At 40.2% G+C, this 22453-nt stretch overlaps 1 protein-coding gene across 1 annotated transcript in view; it reads left to right on the top strand.

Annotated features, from left to right (window-relative positions):
- CFAP44 (cilia and flagella associated protein 44) overlaps positions 1-22453 on the top strand; it is a 296056-nt gene that overhangs the window by 41648 nt on the left and 231955 nt on the right. Inside the window, exons 7-8 of the mRNA XM_053705145.1 lie at positions 18927-19143; positions 19914-20028. Coding sequence (XP_053561120.1) covers positions 18927-19143; positions 19914-20028 — 332 coding nt within the window. The remainder of the gene's footprint in view (positions 1-18926; positions 19144-19913; positions 20029-22453) is intronic.

Below are 22453 nucleotides of genomic sequence, written 5' to 3'. Positions count from 1 at the left end.
GAACTACTGCTCGTTACAGACAAGGTTGGAAAGGCAACCAGTCATGGAACAAAGGCAAGCAGGCCAGAAAGCCTACTCCCGCCCCTAAGACAGCATGAAGTCAGGTTCCCCTATCCAGAGACGGATTTAGTGGGGGGCAGACTTTCTCTCTTTGCCCAGGCTTGGGCAAGAGATGTGCAGGATCCCTGGACGTTAAAGATTATATCTCAGGGATACCTTCTGGATTTCAAATCCTCTCCTCCACAAGGGAGGTTCCATCTTTCGAGGTTATCGACAAACCTAGTAAAGAGAGAGGCATTTCTACAATGTGTACAAGACCTCTTAATTATGGGGGTGATCCACTCAGTTCCGCGATCGGAACAGGGACAAGGATTTTACTCAAATCTATTTGTGGTTCCCAAAAAAGAGGGAACCTTCAGACCAATCTTGGACTTAAAAATCTTAAACAAATTCCTAAGGGTACCATCGTTCAAGATGGAAACCATTCGAACCATCCTACCCATGATCCAAGAGGGTCAATATATGACCACGGTGGACTTAAAGGATGCTTACCTTCATATACCGATTCACAAAGATCATTATCGGTACCTGAGGTTTGCCTTTCTAGACAGGCATTACCAGTTTGTGGCTCTTCCCTTCGGGTTAGCCACGGCCCCGAGAATTTTTACGAAGGTTCTGGGCTCACTTCTGGCGGTACTAAGACCACGAGGCATAGCGGTGGCTCCGTACCTAGACGACATTCTGATACAAGCGTCAAGTTTTCAGAATGCAAAGTCTCATACAGAGATAGTTCTAGCATTTCTGAGGTCGCATGGGTGGAAAGTGAACGTGGAAAAGAGTTCTCTGTTACCACTCACACGGGTTCCTTTTCTAGGGACTCTTATAGATTCTGTAGAGATGAAGATTTACCTGACGGAGTCCAGGTTATCAAAGATTCTCAATGCTTGCCGTGTCCTTCATTCCATTCCAAGCCCATCGGTAGCTCAGTGCATGGAGGTAATCGGCTTAATGGTAGCGGCAATGGACATAGTGCCATTTGCGCGCCTGCATCTCAGACCGCTGCAACTATGCATGCTCAGTCAATGGAACGGGGATTACTCAGATCTGTCCCCTTTGCTAAATCTGGACCAGGAGACCAGAGATTCGCTTCTCTGGTGGTTGTCACCGGTTCATCTGTCCAAAGGAATGACCTTTCGCAGGCCAGATTGGACGATTGTAACAACGGATGCCAGCCTTCTAGGCTGGGGAGCAGTCTGGAATTCCCTGAAGGCTCAGGGATCGTGGACTCAGGAGGAGAAACTCCTCCCAATAAACATTCTAGAATTAAGAGCAATATTCAATGCTCTTCTGGCTTGGCCTCAGTTAGCAAAGCTGAGGTTCATCAGATTTCAGTCGGACAATATCACGACTGTGGCTTACATCAATCATCAAGGGGGAACCAGGAGTTCCCTAGCGATGTTGGAAGTCTCGAAGATAATTCGCTGGGCAGAGTCTCACTCTTGCCACCTGTCAGCGATTCACATCCCAGGCGTAGAGAACTGGGAGGCGGATTTCCTAAGTCGCCAGACTTTTCATCCGGGAGAGTGGGAACTTCACCCGGAGGTATTTGCTCAACTGATTCGTCGTTGGGGCAAACCGGATCTGGATCTCATGGCATCTCGCCAGAACGCGAAGCTTCCTTGTTACGGATCCAGGTCCAGGGACCCGGGAGCGGTGCTGGTAGATGCATTAGCAGCCCCTTGGGTTTTCAACATAGCTTATGTGTTTCCACCATTTCCGTTGCTACCTCGGCTGATTACCAGGATCAAACAGGAGAGGGCATCGGTAATTCTGATAGCGCCTGCGTGGCCACGCAGGACCTGGTATGCAGACCTAGTGGACATGTCGTCCTGTCCACTATGATCTCTTCCTCTGAGGCAGGACCTTCTAATTCAGGGTCCTTTCAACCATCCAAACCTAATTTCTCTGAGGCTGACTGCCTGGAAATTGAACGCTTGATTCTATCAAAGCGTGGGTTTTCGGATTCGGTTATTGATACATTAATACAGGCTCAGAAACCTGTGACAAGAAAAATTTACCATAAGATATGGTGTAAATATTTATATTGGTGCGAATCCAAGAGTTACTCATGGAGTAAGGTTAGGATTCCTAGGATATTAGCTTTTCTACAAGAGGGTTTAGAAAAGGGTTTATCCGCTAGTTCGCTAAAGGGACAGATTTCAGCTCTGTCTATTCTTTTACACAAACGTCTGGCGGAGCATCCAGACGTCCAGGCCTTTTGTCAGGCTTTGGCTAGAATTAAGCCTGTGTTTAAAGCTGTTGCTCCTCAGTGGAGCTTAAACTTGGTTCTTAAAGTTCTTCAGGGTGTTCCGTTTGAACCCCTTCATTCCATTGATATTAAGCTTTTATCTTGGAAAGTTTTGTTTTTGATGGCTATTTCCTCTGCTCGAAGAGTATCTGAGTTATCTGCCTTACATTGTGATTCTCCTTATCTGATCTTTCATTTAGATAAGGTAGTTCTGCGTACTAAACCTGGGTTTTTACCTAAGGTTGTTTCTAACAGGAATATCAATCAAGAGATTGTTGTTCCATCTTTATGTCCTAATCCTTCTTCAAAGAAGGAACGTCTTTTGCATAATCTAGACGTGGTCCGTGCTCTGAAGTTCTACTTACAGGCAACTAAAGATTTTAGACAAACTTCTTCTCTGTTTGTCGTTTACTCTGGACAGAGGAGAGGTCAAAAGGCTTCGGCTACCTCTCTCTCTTTTTGGCTTTGTAGCATAATACGTTTAGCCTATGAGACTGCTGGACAGCAGCCTCCTGAAAGAATTACAGCTCATTCCACTAGAGCTGTGGCTTCCACCTGGGCCTTTAAGAATGAGGCCTCTGTTGAACAGATTTGCAAGGCTGCAACTTGGTCTTCACTTCATACTTTTTCCAAATTTTCCAAATTTGACACTTTCGCTTCTTCGGAGGCTGGTTTTGGGAGAAAGGTTCTACAGGCAGTGGTTCCTTCTGTTTAATGTTCCTGCCTTGTCCCTCCCATCATCCGTGTACTTAGCTTTGGTATTGGTATCCCATAAGTAATGGATGATCCGTGGACTGAACACACTTAATGTTACGGTACCAACTGTGTACCAAGGGTTAACCCCAGATGAACAATGTCCTGCATAGACAATCAGCAATTCACAACCCAGCCAGTTTCAGGTTTAAAACAGAATGACAACTTTATTTGAAGGCAGCACACAGATTTATACAGGTTTTTGACCCCCCCTCAGATGGGGGTTGAAAGAATGTTGTACATTAGATAAAAGGGAGAAGCGCCCTTGACATGATACAATAGAATTATATTACTTAAATACTTTACTTAGGCAGATAACAACTTAAACACATTTGGCTTGTCTTATAACCTAGCGTCTGTTCTCTGAGGGTGATTAAACAATGGCCTGTTTATTACTTAAATGTAATTATAGCACACAATAGCTGGGGCCAGAAAACCTGTCTTTAGAAATTAGATTCTTAAAGCTAAACACAGTTAACTCTTTCAGTCCTGACAGAAGGGTCTGTCACATAGCTCCCCCCTTGTGGAACACTCCGGCAGACCCGGCTTGACCCTTTTGCGGGTCAACCTGGGGATGACCGGACTAGGAGGTGGTAGGCATGTCAGTTTGCTGGGACAATCCATCTGTATTCCCGTTATGAGAGAGAATCCCTGTCTGTATAAATAAGGGTTCAACCTCTTCAGTGCCCCGACTAGGGCTAAACAGTCCTTCAAAATATCATCGGCTTCTTTACGTGGTTTTTGTACCTGCTCTTTATAGGTATCCACAATCCCTTCATACTGACATAGGGTGCCCTTGAGTTGCTGCACCTCCCTATGAGCCAGCGTCAGCTTCTCCTCCAGTGTCACTAAGTTTGTCCTTAATGTTTCATGTTCCACTCTCAAGCTGGTGTTTTCTGCAGTCTGTCGGTGCAGCTTGTCTAGCAGAGATTCCTGTTCTAAACGTGCTTTTTCCTCTGCACTCCTCTTCTCTCCTGCTAGCACTGTTACATGATTATTTAACGTGACCATTTCATCCTCTACGTGACTCTTCTCCTTCATCAGCGCATTGTAACGTGACTCCCACATATCAATAGCGGATAGAGATTTACTGAGCTCAGCGTCCTGGGGCTTAGCAGCAGGGGGGTCAGTCTCTGCTGCACGGATCTGAGCACGGGTAGTCACAGGGTTAACATCAGCGGGACCCATGGGAGCATAGGCAGAAACAAGGGGGACCAAGGTATTTCCAAGGAGAACATCAGCTGGTAAATCCTTCATGACCCCCACATTCACAGGTCTAGCGCCCACTCCCCAATCCAAATGTACCCTGGCAACAGGTAGGCGGAACACAGTGCCCCCTGCTACCCTCACAGCCACAGTGTCTCCTGTGTGCTGTTTCTCAGACACCAAGTTCTTTCGAAGCAAGGTCATGGTAGCACCAGTATCCCATAGACCACTGACCTCCTTCCCATTCACTTTAACCAGTTGCCGGTTATTCCGGTGGGCAGCTTGCACAAGGTCTGCCTCATGTAGGATGCCCCAGCATTCTTGCGCCTCTACGTAGCGGGCCGCAGGCTGAGGATTACGTGGGATTCCGCTAGCGGGTCTTCTCCAGGACTGTGCTTGGTTCGCTGCGTTTAGGGGACACTCTGGTCTTTTGTGCCCTAGTTGCTTACATCCAAAGCACCGAATCGGTTGTGAGTAGCCCCGCGAATTGAACCGGGCTCTCTGAGGGTAGTTCGTGGCCAGAGGCCGTGTGGTATAGCGGTGCGCCGGGGGTTGGTAACTGGCAGCTGCTGGGGTGACTGGGGGTCTGTACTCCACTCTAGCAGGGGGCTTAGTGGTAGCAGTGTCCAGTTTGCGGGCATCCGTATACTCATCTGCCAAGCGAGCCGCTTCCTGCAGGGTGGAGGGTTTACGGTCCCGAACCCACTCTCGAACTCCTGCGGGTAACTTGTCGAAGCAATGTTCCAACAGGAATAGCTGCAGCACCTCTTCCCCAGATACGGCTTGGCACCCCGCTATCCAGTGAGCTGCTGTGTGGTGCACCTTACATGCCCACTCAAGGTAGGAATCTCCAGCTACTTTAACAGTGTCTCTGAACCGCCTCCGGTATGCCTCCGGTGTAACCGCATACCTGGAGAGCAGAGCCTCTTTTACAGTATTATAATCCCCGACTTCCTCATCTGGAATGGCCCGAAAAGCCTCACTGGCCCGGCCGGATAATTTTCCGGATAATATCGTGACCCAGTCCTCTGCGGGTACCTTGTGTAGTGCACATTGCCTCTCAAAATCTGCAAGGTACCCATCAATCTCTCCTTCTGTTTCCAGGAAGTTTTTAAAAGCTGCAAAATTTACTTTTCCCTTTTCCACTGGGGTTGCTGTGACTTGGGCTGCTGCAGCGCCGCTTTGGCGAAGTAGGTTGGCCTCCACAGCTGCTATGACCCGGTCGATAATTTCGGCAGATGGGTTGGGGCCATAATATGCCAGTCTTATTTTAACCGCCCGATCAAAGCTTGCTTCTTCAGGGGTTCTGTCTGATATGCTGGGCCCATTGGTTCCTTCTGTCCCTGGTACTCTTTCCATCTTAGTCAGTATTGTAATAATCCCCCTCTTCCTGAGGTTACTGGCTTGTGTAGTTGCTCTTCTGGGCGATAAGGATTCTCCCGTCGCTTGCCACCAATGTTACGGTACCAACTGTGTACCAAGGGTTAACCCCAGATGAACAATGTCCTGCATAGACAATCAGCAATTCACAACCCAGCCAGTTTCAGGTTTAAAACAGAATGACAACTTTATTTGAAGGCAGCACACAGATTTATACAGGTTTTTGACCCCCCCTCAGATGGGGGTTGAAAGAATGTTGTACATTAGATAAAAGGGAGAAGCGCCCTTGACATGATACAATAGAATTATATTACTTAAATACTTTACTTAGGCAGATAACAACTTAAACACATTTGGCTTGTCTTATAACCTAGCGTCTGTTCTCTGAGGGTGATTAAACAATGGCCTGTTTATTACTTAAATGTAATTATAGCACACAATAGCTGGGGCCAGAAAACCTGTCTTTAGAAATTAGATTCTTAAAGCTAAACACAGTTAACTCTTTCAGTCCTGACAGAAGGGTCTGTCACACTTAACAAGAGAAAACATAATTTATGCTTACCTGATAAATTTATTTCTCTTGTAGTGTGTTCAGTCCACGGCCCACCCTGTCTTTTTTTAAGGCAGGTTCTAAATTTTAAAATTATAACTCCAGTCACCACTGCACCTTATAGTTTCTCCTTTCTCGTCTTGTTTCGGTCGAATGACTGGATATGACATGTGAGGGGAGGAGCTATATAGCAGCTCTGCTTGGGTGATCCTCTTGCAACTTCCTGTTGGGAAGGAGAATATATCCCATAAGTAATGGATGACCCGTGGACTGAACACACTACAAGAGAAATAAATTTATCAGGTAAGCATAAATTATGTTATATATATACACATACACACAATACCCTCTCGCCGGCTCCAGCAGTGTCACTGTTTATGACAATCTGGCATCTGCCTTCATATGGAACCTGAGCATTGATCGTATATATATATATATATATATATATATATATATATCATGTGGTACGATAAGCAAAGTATATATATGTCGTTTGGTATGATAAGTAAAGTACCGCACATTATATATATATATATATATATATATATATATATATATATATATATATATATACACATACATACACATACACACATATCTTAATTGGTTAATGGGACATGAAACCCAAAAAAATTCTTTCATGATTCAGATAGAACATGCAGTTTGTTTTTTTTTAACTTTTATTTATAATCCAAGACATTATCCATGAACCAATATAAACAAAATTTGAACACATAATCATAATCAAAAGAAATTATACATATGTTCATTCACATAATACTATATTTAATTATGCATACTAGTATATTTTAACTAATCAGCGTATTAGTATAACATAATCAATCTACTCAATAACATTTCTTGGAGTTTTTAGATATTTTCAACCTTCCCTGGACCCTCCCCTCCCTCCCCCCCCCCATGCGGAGAGGCGATCTACCTAAGCCACAATCTCAAGAGGAAGGGAAAAGGGAGAAAAAAAAAAAAAAAAAAAAAGAAACCCAACTCAACCACTACCTCTTCCTTAAGCTTACCAATTCCATAGAAAAACAATTTCTGTATTCCTGAAGGGAAAGATTATATGATTAATTTCTGCCACAGGGAATATCCTTAAAAAGACTGCCCATTTATCAAAAAATCTTTTAATGTCCTGATCGTTGTTTAGGTCCGCATCTCTCTGCTCTAAAATACATTGCTTTTTTATGCTATTTTTAATCTCAGGGATGCTTGGAATTGCAGGACTTTTCCACTTTTTACAAATTAAATATCTAGTAGCGAGAATTGTTGATATTATTATTCCTTCGTTATTTTGTCTACCAGATTCTTTCCTAAGACAAAATATTATCTGATATAATGTTAATGTAAGACCTGTTATCTTTAGCACATTTTTGAGCCAGTATTCGACCTTAGCCCATAGATTTTTAATCTTTGGGCAATACCAGAACATATGTGCTAAATCAGCTGCCTGGAGCGAGCATTTAGGACATTTATTAAACCCTATATTGGTACATTTGAAACCTCTCCTAGGGGTAAAGTATGCCCCATGCAAAAGCTTTACATGCGCCTCTCTCCAGGTTGCAGATAGTGTTACTTGGGCAATTTTCGTAATTGATAATTGAATAGTTTTCCTTTCAATATTATTCTGAGGGATTAATATATCCCAATAAACAACCATGTTTGCCAATATTGAAGCCCCTTTATTTGTACTCAGAAGATGATAACACGGCGCAATCGACATATGACCATTTCTTGTTAAAACCAACCAATTCTCCAATGTACCCAATCCCCAATCCCAGCCCTCTCTCCTGACCAAATCCTGGACAAAGTGTCTTAGTTGCAAATATGCAAAGAAGTCCTTGTTGGACAGATCAAAGTCCATTTTTAATTTCTGAAATGTTTTTATACATTTCCCTTCTTGGTCTATAGTTTGCATTACCTTTGTTAATCCAGCAGTGTGCCATTTTCTAAATACCTCCGAATCCAGGCCGTCTTGAAATATGGGGTTACCTATTATAGGCAAAAGATAAGAGACTTTATTATTAATAGTTAAAGACGATGCTATTTTATGCCAGGCTTTGAGTGGGTTAAAAATGGTTTTAAATTTTTTAATTTCTGCTGGGATGTCTTTAAGTTCTAGATGTATTAACGCAACTGGAGAGTACGGATGACACACACTAGACTCAAGGTCATTGTTCAGTACATAATTATTAGACGAGATCCAGTCTACTACAATCCGAGCTAGAAAGGAAAAGTTGTAAAACCTTATATCCGGTAGAGCAAGACCTCCACTCTCTCTTGGTGCCGTCAGTTTCATAAGGGATATCTTTGACCTTTTGTTCTGCCACAAGAACTGAATAAGAGAGGTATTAATCGATCGAATATCTTTCCCTAAGAGGATTATTGGTGTATTTTGAAGTATATACAGTAATTTTGGGAGGAGGGCCATCTTAAAAAGAGCTATCCTTCCAGAGAGTGATAATGGAAGTTTTTGCCAGATCAGGAGCTTTTCCTTAATCGTTTTAACTACTGGGGGGATATTGAGCGCGTATAGATCTGAAATTCTTGTCGGAATGTGAATCCCTAAATATTTAAAAGAGTCTGTTACTTGATGAAAGGGGGTTTCCAATATAGAAGTATTATTCTTCCTAAGCCAGAGTATCTCTGATTTAGCCATGTTTACTTTATATCCAGAGAATGATCTGAATTGTTCCAGTATCTGGAAAAGTTTTGGTAAATTCAATTTGGTATTTGCCAGGTAAAGCAGAAGGTCATCTGCATACAGACCTACTTTTATTTCAGTATTACGAATTCTTATACCATCCAAGAGATGGCGAATTTTAATTGCCAAGGGTTCAATGGAGATATTGAATAAGAGTGGGGAGAGAGGACACCCCTGTCTTATCCCTCTACCTAGAGAGATAGAAGAGGAAGTAGTGTTATTCACTATCAGTTTTGTAGAAGATTGTTTTTATAAATTTCCGATAAATTCAAGAAAATTACCTCCGAAACCGAAACGCCTTAATGATGTTTTAATATGTTCGTGAAATATTGAATCGAAGTCTTTTTCAGCGTCGATGGAGATGATAGCAAGGTCAGGTATGTCCTCCCCCCCGCTACTAGGTGTAACCTCAAAATATTCTGTCACTAACAATGCTTCTCTAATTTTTGCGGCCGAATTACGATTATTTAAAAAGCCTGATTGGTCAGTATGAATGATTTCTGGAAGAATCCCTTGCAGTCTAGACGCTAAAATTGCAGTGAGGATTTTATAATCGGCATTTAACAAAGCGATTGGTCTGTAAGATTCTTTACAGTTAGGGTCCTTTCCGCCCTTTAGTATCAGAGTTGTATATGAACTAGAGAATGATGGAGAGATCGAATTACCCTTTGTGAAGAAACTATTAAAAAGAGTGCAAAGATGTGGGGAAATTTCACTAGACAGAATCTTATAGAATTCACTAGGGAGACCATCTGGACCTGCTGCCTTATTTAGAGAGAGCTCAGATATTATCTTCTCTATTTCTTCTATAGAGATGGGAGCGTTTAGACTATTAGACATTTCTACTGTAATTGTCGGATACGTAATGTCTCTCCAGAAATCCAAAGATTTCTGCGAATCGCTTGTTTTAAATGAATAAAGCTCCTGATAATATTCATAAAATATATTTAAAATTTCATCAGGTTTGGAAGTTTGTAATCCTTTATTATGCAGTTTCTCTATTACAGGTTGTTTTTTCTCATTTTTGATTAATTTAGCTAACATCTTACCCGATTTATTCCCGTATCTATATAATTTAGCCTGCATTCTTAATTCTCTTTGTGTTTCTTGTGATAATACAAAAGTATCTCTTTCATTTTTTACCTTAACATATTTCGCCCAGTTTAATGGTGTTTTGTCTAGCAGATACTGGTTATAGGTATTAGTTAACCGTTGACCTAACTCTCTTTCGCTGGATCTAATTTTTTTTTGTAAAGCGATACTATATGAGAGTATTTCCCCTCTCATTACCGCTTTCGCAGTGTCCCAGAATAACTCAGGACAGCTCAAATGTTCTTTGTTAAAATGTACATATTCCTTATATTTGTTTATAAGCCAGTTCTTAAATTTTATTTCTGACATTAAGAAATAGGGAAAGAAGAATCGCGATGAAGCAGAACGTGAATATGATAGCTGAAATTCAAGAACAATTGGTGCATGATCTGAAAGAAGAATTGACAATATGTCTGATTTTACCCCGTTCATTAACATATGTTCGTCAATTAAAAATATGTCTATTCTAGAGAGTGTTTTGTGTGCCTTCGAAAAACAGGTAAAACTCTGAATAGAAGGGTTTTGGTATCTCCAAACATCTCGCAACGCTAAATTTTGCATGATTCTTTTAAACATCTTGCACTCTAAATTATCTTTCTTTTGTTTCAACTGTTTGACGTCTTGTCTTAACCTATCAATTGGGCTTTGTGGTGCCATGTTGAAATCTCCACCCAGGATTAAACACCCTTCCGAATAGGCTAGCAGTTTAGATTGGAGAGAGGTCCAGTATTTTGAATCAAATACATTAGGGCCATATGTGTTGCACAGCGTATACATCCTCCGAGAGAACATGCAGTTTTAAACAACTTTCTAATTTACTTCTATTATCAAATGTTCTTCATTCTCTTGGTATCTTTTGTTATAAGCTCAGGAGCGTGCTTGTGTCTGGAATGTTATCCATTTGCAAGAGCACTAAATTGCGACACTATTTCTATAGTGCACCATACACCTACCTAGGTATCTCTTCAACACAGAATTTCATTGGGACAAAGCAAATTGATAATAGACGTAAATTGTATAACTTGTTTTAGGTTTCCTATCCTTTTAAGTCACAAAAGACAAATGTCCCCAGTTAGCTCCCACTAGTGCATTGCTGCTGTTGAGGATAACAGAAGGGAATGTAAAACGGTGTAAGACTCACATGCTCTGTCTGAAACTTCAAAATGTAATTTTGACTTTCATGTCCCTTTAAGGTAGTGAATGTGAAGTTAGAAGTTAAAGGGACATGAAACACAACATTTTTCTTTCATGATTGTGATAGAGCACGGCATTTTTAACAACTTTCTACTTTACCTCTATCATCAACTTTTCTTCATTCTCTTTGTATCTTTTCTTGAAAAGCAGGGAGCGTGCACGTGTCTGGAGCACTATATGGCAGCATTTTTGCAAGAATGTTATTCTATTTGCTTGAAGAGAGAGGGCAGCACTATGTCCTGTCACGTTGTGCTCCAGATGCTACCTAGGTATCGCCTCAACACAGAATATCATGGGAACAAAGCAAATTTGATAATAGAAGGAAATTGGAAACCTTTTTAAATGATGAGCTCCGTCTGAATTTTTGATAAAGCCGGGTGTCCGGGGAAACATGACAAGGAGGGGAGTGGGCTGGTGGGAGCTCCACTTGCAGTGGTTATGAGCCTACATATGCCAGTTTACTTCTAATAATTATTATAATCTTGGCGCAACAGCCGTGAGGAGCGGTTATCATTGACTTTTTAGCAGCATTTTGTAAACATGTGTACTTCAGTTTACCAAGTCATTATTATCCGGATATAAGTATGGTGGCTCAGCCTAACTTAATATAATCCTATATTTGATGAGTGATATCCTAATGTGGAATTGAATTGCCTTAGAGTCCACCAAAGAAAGCAAGTGAGAGCGTTAGTGTATGCTATGATTACGGCTATGCCGAAACGCGTAAGCCTGCCAGCCAGAGGTGCCCCATCTCTGCTCTTTTGACACTGTGTTGTCCTATTTTATATATACCAATAAAGGTTATATTGTATTTTTACACTAACGCTCTCACTTGCTTTCTTTGGTGGACTCTATACTTTTGCCTGGAGAGCGTTAGTCCCATGCCTCGTCCACTTCTCTGCTTTCCTGGGAGCAACCACTGGATCTGTATTGGTCAAGCGGCATCTGGGAGATCCCATTATCACATATGTGAAAAGCCGGTTCGGTGTTAAAGTTCCGTCTACCCTAACGGAGGATTCCTATGGTTCCAGGCTGCAGTCCTTGGATTGGTGGACAACGGGTGTGACGAAATACAGTCGAGCACTCGGATTGGAGGATCGTCCGGTAGAGTCCTGGACACGCCCCCTGGTGGGCGGTATGCTTCTGATCCTCTGAAGGAGTGATTCGGCTGATTTCCCGGCAAGCGGCAAGTGAGTGTGAAGATTTATGGAACGTTCTGTGGATTATATCTGATACAGCACTGTACACGCCCCCCCTGGTGGGTGCGAGTGTGCGGAAACCCAGCGGTAATTCTGTGACCTCAAGGTGAAAACAGCGGAATACTGTGTGAAGCCCAAAGCAGAGGTGAGACTGTATCATTCTAAAAATCTGCATATTCCTGTATTATGCACCACTGCCTCATTGTCTGAACTTTATTTCGACATCTGTCCACAACCTAGACTGTTTGTTTGATATTGCTCCTGTTTGTACAGTATACTTGAGATGGGACGTTATTTAATTCTTGTCAGGTACTAGGTTTTCTCACTATTGTTTTTTGATTGAATTGCCTTACACATATGGTTAAAAAGCTAGACTTTATCACTTATGATGCAGCTAATAATTGATGTCTTGAACTACAGTAAATCATTATAACAGGTTACTAGCTAACTATACTTTTCCAACACATTTTTTGCTAAAAGGTGACGTTTTCAGATTTACTGTATGGCTATTGGAAAACAGCAATCTGCCGTGGGCTTCCTTAGCAGCTCAGAACGACAATCAGTTTAACCCCTTAATGACCAACGACGTATGGGGTACATCCTGCAAAAAAATGCAGTTAGCGACCGACGACGTAGCCCCATACGTCGTTGGTCTTTGAAAGTGGTGGAAGCGATTCTGTTCGCTTCCAGACGCTTTCATGTTATTGCAGTGATGCCTCGATATCGAGGCATCCTGCAATAACACTTCTTAGCCATCCGATGCAGAGAGAGCCACTCTGTGGCCCTCTCTGCATCGGACATCGATGGCCGTGATCGTTGGTTTGTGGGAGACGGGGGGCGGCGGCCGGGGGAGCAGCGGGCAGGAACTGCTACACTATGGAACATTTTTAAAACTAAAGTGGGAGAGAGGAGGGAGGGATTTGGGATCTAAGGGATCTGGGAGGGGGTGGGGGGTTGGTCTTTGGGGGGGGAAGCTACACTACAGAAAAATAGGGAAAAAATAAACATTTTATTGTAAACTGTAAACCCAAGATGGCGCAAATAAGGTAGAGGGGGAGGGTTAGAGAGCTGTTTGTGGGGGGATCAGGGAGGTTGGGGGCTAAGGGGGGATCCTACACAGCAGAATATGGCTTTTAAAAAATAAAAATAAAACAAAAAAAACTTTTATTTTAGTACTGGCAGACTTTCTGCCAGTACTTAAAGGGACACTGTACCCAAAAAAAATATTTTGTGATTCAGATTGAGCATGAAATTTTAAGCAACTTTCTAATTTACTCATATTATCAAATTTTCTTCATTTTCTTGGTATCTTTATTTGAAATGCAAGAATGTAAATTAAGATGCCGGCCCATTTTTGGTGAACAACCTGGGTTTTCCTTGCTGATTGGTGGATAAATTCATCCACCAATAAAAAAGTGCTGTCCAGAGTACTGAAACAAAAAAAAAAGCTTAGATGCCTTCTTTTTCAAATAATGATAGCAAGAGAACAAAGAAAAATTTATAATAGGAGTAAATTAGAAAGTTGCTTAAAATTGCATGCTCTTTCTGAATTACATAAGAAAAAATTTGGGTACAGTGTCCCTTTAAGATGGCGGGGACAATTGTGGGGTGGGGGAGGAAAGAGAGCTGTTTGGGAGTGATCAGGGAGTGTGATGTGTCAGGTGGGAGGCTGATCTCTACACTAAAGCTAAAATTAATCCTTCAAGTTCCCTACAAGCTACCTAATTAACCCCTTCACTGCGAGACATAATACACGAGTGATGCGCAGCGGCATTTAGTGGCCTTCTAATTACCAAAAAGCAATGCCAAAGCCATATGTGTCTGCTATTTCTGAACAAAGGGGATCCCAGAGAAGCATTTACAACCATTTGTGCCATAATTGCACAAGCTGTTTGTAAATAATTTCAGTGAGAAACCTAAAGTTTGTGAAAAAGTGAACAAATTTTTTATTTGATCGCATTTGGCGGTGAAATGGTGGCATGAAATATACCAAAATGGGCCTAGATCAATACTTTGGGTTTTCTACTACACTAAACTGAAACTAAAATTAACCCTACAAGCTCCCTAATTAACCCTTTCGCTGCTGGGCATAATATACGTGTGGTGCGCAGTGGCATTTAGCAGCCTTCTAATTACCAAAAAGCAACGCAAAAGCCATATATGTCTGCTATTTTTGAACAAAGGGGATCCCAGAGAAGCATTTACAAACAATCATTTGTGCCATAATTGCACAAGCTGTTTGTAAATAATTTCAGTGAGAAACCTAAAATTGTGAAAAAATTTGTGAAAAAGTGAACAATTTCTTTAATTTGATCGCATTTGGCGGTGAAATGGTGGCATGAAATATACCAAAATGGGCCTAGATCAATACTTGGGGTTGTGTTCTACACTACACTAAAGCTAAAATTAACCCTACAAGCTCCCTGCAAGCTCCCTAATTAACCCCTTTACTGCTGGTCATAATACACGTGTGGTGCGCAGTGGCATTTAGTGGCCTTCTAATTACCAAAAAGCAACGGCAAAGCCATATATGTCTGCTATTTCTGAACAAAGGGGATCCCAGAGAAGCATTTACAACCATTTGTGCCATAATTGCACAAGCTGTTTGTAAATAATGTCAGTGAGAAACCTAAAGTTTGTGAAAAAGTGAACACATTTTTTATTTGATCGCATTTGGCGGTGAAATGGTGGCATGAAATATACCAAAATGGGCCTAGATCAATACTTTGGGATGTCTTCTAAATAAAAATATATACATGTCAATGGATATTCAGGGATTCCTTAAAGATATCAGTGTTCCAATGTAACTATCGCTAATTTTGAAACAAAAGTGGTTTGGAAATAGCAAAGTGCTACTTGTATTTATGGCCCTATAACTTACAAAAAAAGCAAAGAACATGTAAATATTGGGTATTTCTAAACTCAGGACAAAATTTAGAAACTATTTAGAATTGGTGTTTTTTTGTGGTTGTAGATGTGTAACAGATTTTGGGGGTCAAAGTTAGAAAAAGTGTGTTTTTTCCCCCCATTTTTTCCTCAAATTTTATTATTTTTTTTATAGTAAATTATAAGATATGATGAAAATAATGGTATCTTTAGAAAGTCCCTTTAATGGAGAGAAAAACTGTATATAATATGTGTGGGTACAGTAAATGAGTAAGAGGAAAATTACAGCTAAACACAAACACTGCAGAAATGTAAAAATACCCTTGGTCCCAAACGGACAAAAATGGAAAAGTGCTGTGGTCCTTAAAAGGTTAAACAAATGAAGTCACTTTCTACATGAAGTATCTTATACTTCATGAATGAAAGTTCTCTTTATTTGTTTTAATAGTCAATCCTAGCGTTTGACAAACACTAGGGTTGATTTTCACTTTAAGAAGTGCAATATCCTTCCAATACCTAAATCAAGTTGCAACAATGTATATGATTGCATAATGCAACTCGATACTTAGCATACCATTATACTGGGCTAATCCTTAGAATAACCCTACTCTTGCAACCATAATTCATTAGCAAGAAATCACACACATTGTTCAGTTGCTAGAGCTGAAATTGGCTAATACTATTACTTGATACATAGCACCATCCAACCACTGATATTATTTTTACATGGCCAAATAATTTAAGTCAGATGGTAATAGACCCTGACACTCAAAATGGTGCCATCAAACCCCTTTTTTCTAAGCTGCTCTGTCTGAATCACAAAATGAAAGTTTGGGGGTTTATATAGCAAACCTATTATGCTTATTGTGATTTGCTTTTATTAAATGTATCCATCATACATTTTATACTCGCGGTGCATTTCCTTTTAAACTATATAAAATACAGTATACCACAAAAGTGAGTACACCCCTCACATTTTTGTAAATATTTTATTCTATCTTTCCATGTGACAACACTGAAGAAATGACACTTTGCTACAATGTAAAGTAGTGAGTGTACAGCCGGTATAGCAGTGTAGATTTGCTGTCCCCTCAAAATAACTCAACACACAGCCATTAATGTCTAAACCATTGGCAACAAAAGTGAGTACACCCCTAAGTGGAAACGTCCAAATTGGGGCCCAATTAGCCAATTTCCCTCCCTGGTGTCATGTGACTCGTTAGTGTTACAAGGTCTCAGGTGTGAATGGGGAAGCAGGTGTGTTAAATTTGGTGTTATCGCTCTCATACTCTCTCATACTGGTCACTGGAAGTTCAACATGGCACCTCATGGCAAAGAACTCTCTGAGGATCTGATAAAAAAAATTGTTTCTCTACATAAAGATGGCCTAGGCTATAAGAAGATTGCCAAGACCCTGAAACTGAGCTGCAGCACGGTGGGCAAGACCATATAGCGGTTTCACAGGATAGGTTCCACTCAGAACAGGCCTCGCCATGGTCGACCAAAGAAGTTGAGTGTACGTGCTCAGCGTCATAGCCAGAGGTTGTCTTTGGGAAATAGACGTATGAGTGCTGCCAGCATTGCTGCAGAGGTTGAAGGGGTGGGGGTCAGCCTGTCAGTGCTCAGACCATATGCCGCACACTGCATCAAATTGGTCTGCATGGCTCTCGTCCCAGAAGGAAGCCTCTTCTAAAGATGATGCACAAGAAAGCCTGCAATCAGTTTGCTAAAGACAAGCAGACTAAGGACATGGATTACTGGAACCATGTCCAGTGGTCCGATGAGACCAAAATAAACTTTTTTGGTTCAGATGGTGTCAAGCGTGTGTTGCGGCAACCCGGTGAGGAGTACAAAAACAAGTGTGTCTTGCCTACAGTCAAACATGGTGGTTGGAGTGTCGTGGTCTGGGCCTGCATGAGTGCTGCCGGCACTGGAGAGCTACAGTTCATTGAGGGAACCATGAATGTCAACATGTACTGTGACATACTGAAGTAGAACATGATCCCCCATACTGAAGCAGAGCATGATCCCCTCCCTTCGGATTCCAACATAACGACTCCAAACGCACCTCCAAGACGACCACTGCCTTGCTAAAGAAGGTTAGAGTAAAGGTGATGGACAGGCCAAGCATGTCTCCAGACCTAAACCCTATTGAGCTTCTGTGGGGCATCCTCAAACGGAAGGTGGGGGAGCACAAGGTCTCTAACATCCACCAGCTCTGTGATGTCTTGTTGGAGGAGTGGAAGAGGACTCCAGTGGCAACCTGTGAAGCTCTGATGAACTCCATGCCCAAGAGGGTTAAGGCAGTGCTGGAAAATAATGGGGGCCATCCAAAATATTGACACTTTGGGCCTAATTTGGACATTTCCACTTAGGGGTGTACTCACTTTTGTTGCCAACGGTTTAGACATTAATGGATGTGTGTTGTTATGTTGAGGGGACAGCAAATTTACACTGTTATACAGGCTGTACACTCACTACTTTACATTCATTTCTTAAGTGTTGTCACATGAAAAGATATAATAAAATATTTACAAAATGTGAGGGGTGTACTCACTTTTGTGGGATACTGTGTATATACTGTATATATATTTAATTAAATCTTATGTCCTTAATGTGTCTGTTCTCTGGTGATCTCTCACTATATTTCTTTTTATTATAATAGATTAGTCAGAATTCTTGTGGGATTCTTTATTTTTTCAGTGTTTTGCCTTCTATGGGAGCCCCCAAAGCAAAGTGGTGACTGTATCCTATTTGTGTCACTACACTGCTTTTGCTCTTGTACAGCTGCTGGTACCTGGATTTGTTCTGCAGCTAGTTTTAAGTATTGTACAACCTTCTTTAACTTTTGTATAAATAAGCATTAAAATGACATGTAAAATACTTTTATAAAACATGAAATACATAACATTAATTTTTATACAAAAAGTATTTTATATCTAGTAACTAAAATAGAGTTTAGCTACTTTTATCAGCACATTACAATATAGTTTCACTGTTCACAACATAAATACTACAAAACAGAAATACTTATAGTTTCTGTCTGCTAAACACCTTCTGTGTCCTGTCTGTGACTCCATGGTTAGTAATCTTTGGAAATCAAAGCTCAACGTTTATACAATACTAAATGTACTAAATGTTTCAATAGTAAAATGAAGGACATACATTTACTATGCAAACTCAGTAGCAGGATATTAATGGAGGGCAATAGCCAACAGGACTTGGTAATGGATAATGGCTAGTAGATCTCAGCAGTGCATAATAACCTGCAAAATGGGAATGGCAGGTATTGGCCATTAGGGTAATAGGTCATGTGCTGTCACAACCTATAAAACAGAATCAGATTGGTGACTCAAGACGGACAGAAGTCACCATAAGTGTGTCTGTCCCTGGTAACACACACAGATATCTAGGTGTGCATTAAGATTTGCAGTTAAGACTATAAAATATAATTGGTAACATTTCTGTCACATGGTATTGCTGCTGTGCCATGATGTAAATATATGTTTACATTGGATGGTTAGTATCATAACAGATATGAGAGCACCCAGTGACAGATTCACCATGTTATCGTTTTATTTTCTCCGTAAAGTGAATTCAATCAGGAAAGCATGTTTCTAACCTGGTTGTCTCCTACTTTAGGAGGTACAGAGCAAGCCTATGCCTCTGTAGACTTTAACGGGTCAGGAACACTTTTGGCAAGCATGGGAAGCAGCCCAGATTATATGATGACTATCTGGGACTGGCAGCAGGAGAAGATTATGTTACGCTCTAAAGCTTTCTCACAGGACGTATTCCAAGTCACCTTCTCTCCAGAAAATGAGGAACAGCTCACGACCTGTGGATCAGGGCACATCAAGTAAGTCATAAATCACAATAGTACAATAAAGCTTTACAGAGTACCACACTAGTCTCACACGTGATCTGTACTGTATTAAGGATGATAATATTCAAGGTGAAAAAGTCCACAAAAAAAATACTAATAAGAGAAGAAAAGGTCATAATTTAAATTTAGAGATTAGCAAATTCAAATGTAATTTGTGAAAATAATTTGTTATAGATATGGTGCTAGATGCATAGTGTAGACGTCCAGTTGAGGTGGTAATACTTTAAGGGAATTCAACAGTGCCCCTAATACATGTTAGGCTATGCTAAGGATTAAGATTAGTTAGATAGGATTATGGGTTGACTAAATGAAACTTCTGGTTCTATATCTCTGTGGCCGAAATTTTCAGTGTTTACAGAGTCGGGTAACTGGTAATATGATGGTGTCGGTCTGAGTTGCTAAATATAATCTCAGCAGAATAGCAGAAGCACATTACATTGACATTGGTGTGGTCATTACTTTTGTAAGTATATAATGCAACATGACATGCTGGGTTATCATATAACAAAAAGAATGGTCAGTACATCAGTTATCCTATTACTAAGTATGGTAAAACATAGGTGCATTTTTATGGAGAGAAATTCTAGCAAATAGGGAGAGGATATAAAATCTTTAGGGTTTAAACCCACTTATTATATTATATAATACATGGTGCACTGTTCGACAAAGTCCAATAATGGAAAAAAATGGGACATGATATATTGACCAATAAAATAAAACGTGCACGTGTTTTTACTCTCCAGGTTTTGGAAGACGGCTCATACATTTACTGGCCTAAAGCTACAGGGAGAATTGGGAAGATTTGGAAAAACATCACTTACTGACATTGAAGGTTATGTTCAACTTCCGGACGGGAAGGTAAGAATGTGGTAATCAGATTGCCTGTTCTCACCAGTTCTTAAGAACCTGTTACTAAAATGTAGAAAGTGTACAGAACCTGTTTCTCATGTTTAGAAAGTTTAGAAAGTGTATAAGTTCTGTATTATAGAGAAGTTAGGAAACCTTTTGCTAAATTTTTGGAATTCCACCACTGCCGAAAGCTGTTCTAATATCCTACAATCCAATATTGTCTTCATACTCTTATTGGTTTCATTTTAGTAACCATATTCTCAAATTCATGTGTTTTTGTTTTCTTATATCTGAAATAGATAACTATTCAGTTTCTAGCAGATCTGCTACTTGTATGAAATTTAAAGGGACATTCCAGTCAAAATTAAAATGCACTTAGATGAATTACATATTTGAATATAAACATATATTACAATATAGATGTATTGGCAAAAATGCTTCTAGTAAAAGTTATCACTGTTTTAGTGTAAGCATTTTTCTGTGCATGTGAAGCATAGCTAGATATTCTCAGTGCACCAGCATTTTAAACACTGCAGCTGCTCAGATCATCACTATGGCTTGTATCATGTCAGCAATTAACAAATTGAGTCATTACATATGGTACAAGCACCTTAGGCTCTCTGAGTAAATGTTGTGTTTAAAATGCTTGTGCACGGTGCATACTTAAATACACATCTGAAACAGCTATAACTTTTATTAGAAGCATTTTTGCTAATGCATGTGTATTACAAATATGCTTCTGTTTAATACTGAAATGCACCCATGTGGTTTCCAATTTTGGCTGGAATATCCCTTTAAGAACAAATGGCTTATTGGTACTTTCTTGAGAGCTTTGGGACAGAATATAATTATGAGGCTAGCTAATATAAACATATTATGTTTATCACATGCAAATTGTGTTGTTGTTACTATCTCTATTCCTGAAACTTGTGACATATATAATGTTTCTAAAGGGGAATCTAGTCCACAGAATATTTCATTTTTTTAAATTTAATATAGGTTATTGAACATATATGATACTCAAAAATGTTCACTTGCAAGATAATATTACAATGGGTTTTTTGTTGTTATAGTTTTTTTGTTTTTTTTTAAATCAATGTTCATCTGCTGAATAAACTAACTTTTTCTATGGTAGTTGTCCAACAGCCAGTTTATTTATGGTGTTTTGCGGCACTTTTATAATTATACTACAGCACACAAGATCTGCTAGTATATTATAATTGCATTTTATATCTACATTTCTTTCATGTAATTAGCAAGAGTCCATGAGCTAGTGACGTATGGAATATACATTCCTACCAGGAGGGGCAAAGTTTCCCAAACCTCAAAATGCCTATAAATACACCCCTCACCACACCCACAATTCAGTTTTACAAACTTTGCCTCCTATGGAGGTGGTGAAGTAAGTTTGTGCTAGATTCTACGTTGATATGCGCTCCGCAGCAAGTTGGAGCCCGGTTTTCCTCTCAGCGTGCAGTGAATGTCAGAGGGATGTGAGGAGAGTATTGCCTATTTGAATGCAGTGATCTCCTTCTACGGGGTCTATTTCATAGGTTCTCTGTTATCGGTCGTAGAGATTCATCTCTTACCTCCCTTTTCAGATCGACGATATACTCTTATTTATATACCATTACCTCTACTGATTCTCGTTTCAGTACTGGTTTGGCTTTCTACAAACATGTAGATGAGTGTCCTGGGGTAAGTAAATCTTATTTTCTGTGACACTCTAAGCTATGGTTGGGCACTTTGTTTATAAAGTTCTAAATATATGTATTCAAACATTTATTTGCCTTGACTCAGAATGTTCAACATTCCTTATTTTCAGACAGTCAGTTTCATATTTGGGATAATGCATTTGAATTAATCATTTTTTCTTACCTTCAAAAATTTGACTCTTTTTTCCCTGTGGGCTGTTAGGCTCGCGGGGGCTGAAAATGCTTCATTTTATTGCGTCATTCTTGGCGCAGACTTTTTTGGCGCAAAAAAATCTTTTCCGTTTCCGGCGTCATACGTGTCCCCGGAAGTGGCGTCATTTTTGGCGCCAAAAGCATTTAGGCGCCAAATAATGTGGGCGTCTTATTTGGCGCTAAAAAAAAAAAAAAAAAATATGGGCGTCGCTTTTGTCTCCACATTATTTAAGTCTCATTTTTCATTGCTTCTGGTTGCTAGAAGCTTGTTCTTTGGCATTTTTCCCATTCCTGAAACTGTCATTTAAGGAATTTTATCAATTTTGCTTTATATGTTGTTTTTTCTCTTACATATTGCAAGATGTCTCACGTTGCATCTGAGTCAGAAGATACTTCAGGAAAATCGCTGTCTAGTGCTGGACCTACCAAAGCTAAGTGTATCTGCTGTAAACTTTTGGTAGCTATTCCTCCGGCTGTTGTTTGTATTAATTGTCATGACAAACTTGTTAATGCAGATAATATTTCCT

This window comes from Bombina bombina, chromosome 3, assembly GCF_027579735.1.
Source record: "Bombina bombina isolate aBomBom1 chromosome 3, aBomBom1.pri, whole genome shotgun sequence".
Lineage (NCBI taxonomy): Eukaryota > Metazoa > Chordata > Amphibia > Anura > Bombinatoridae > Bombina > Bombina bombina.
Note: the sequence above shows the minus strand (reverse complement) of the source record. Positions and strands in the feature narration are given on the sequence as shown.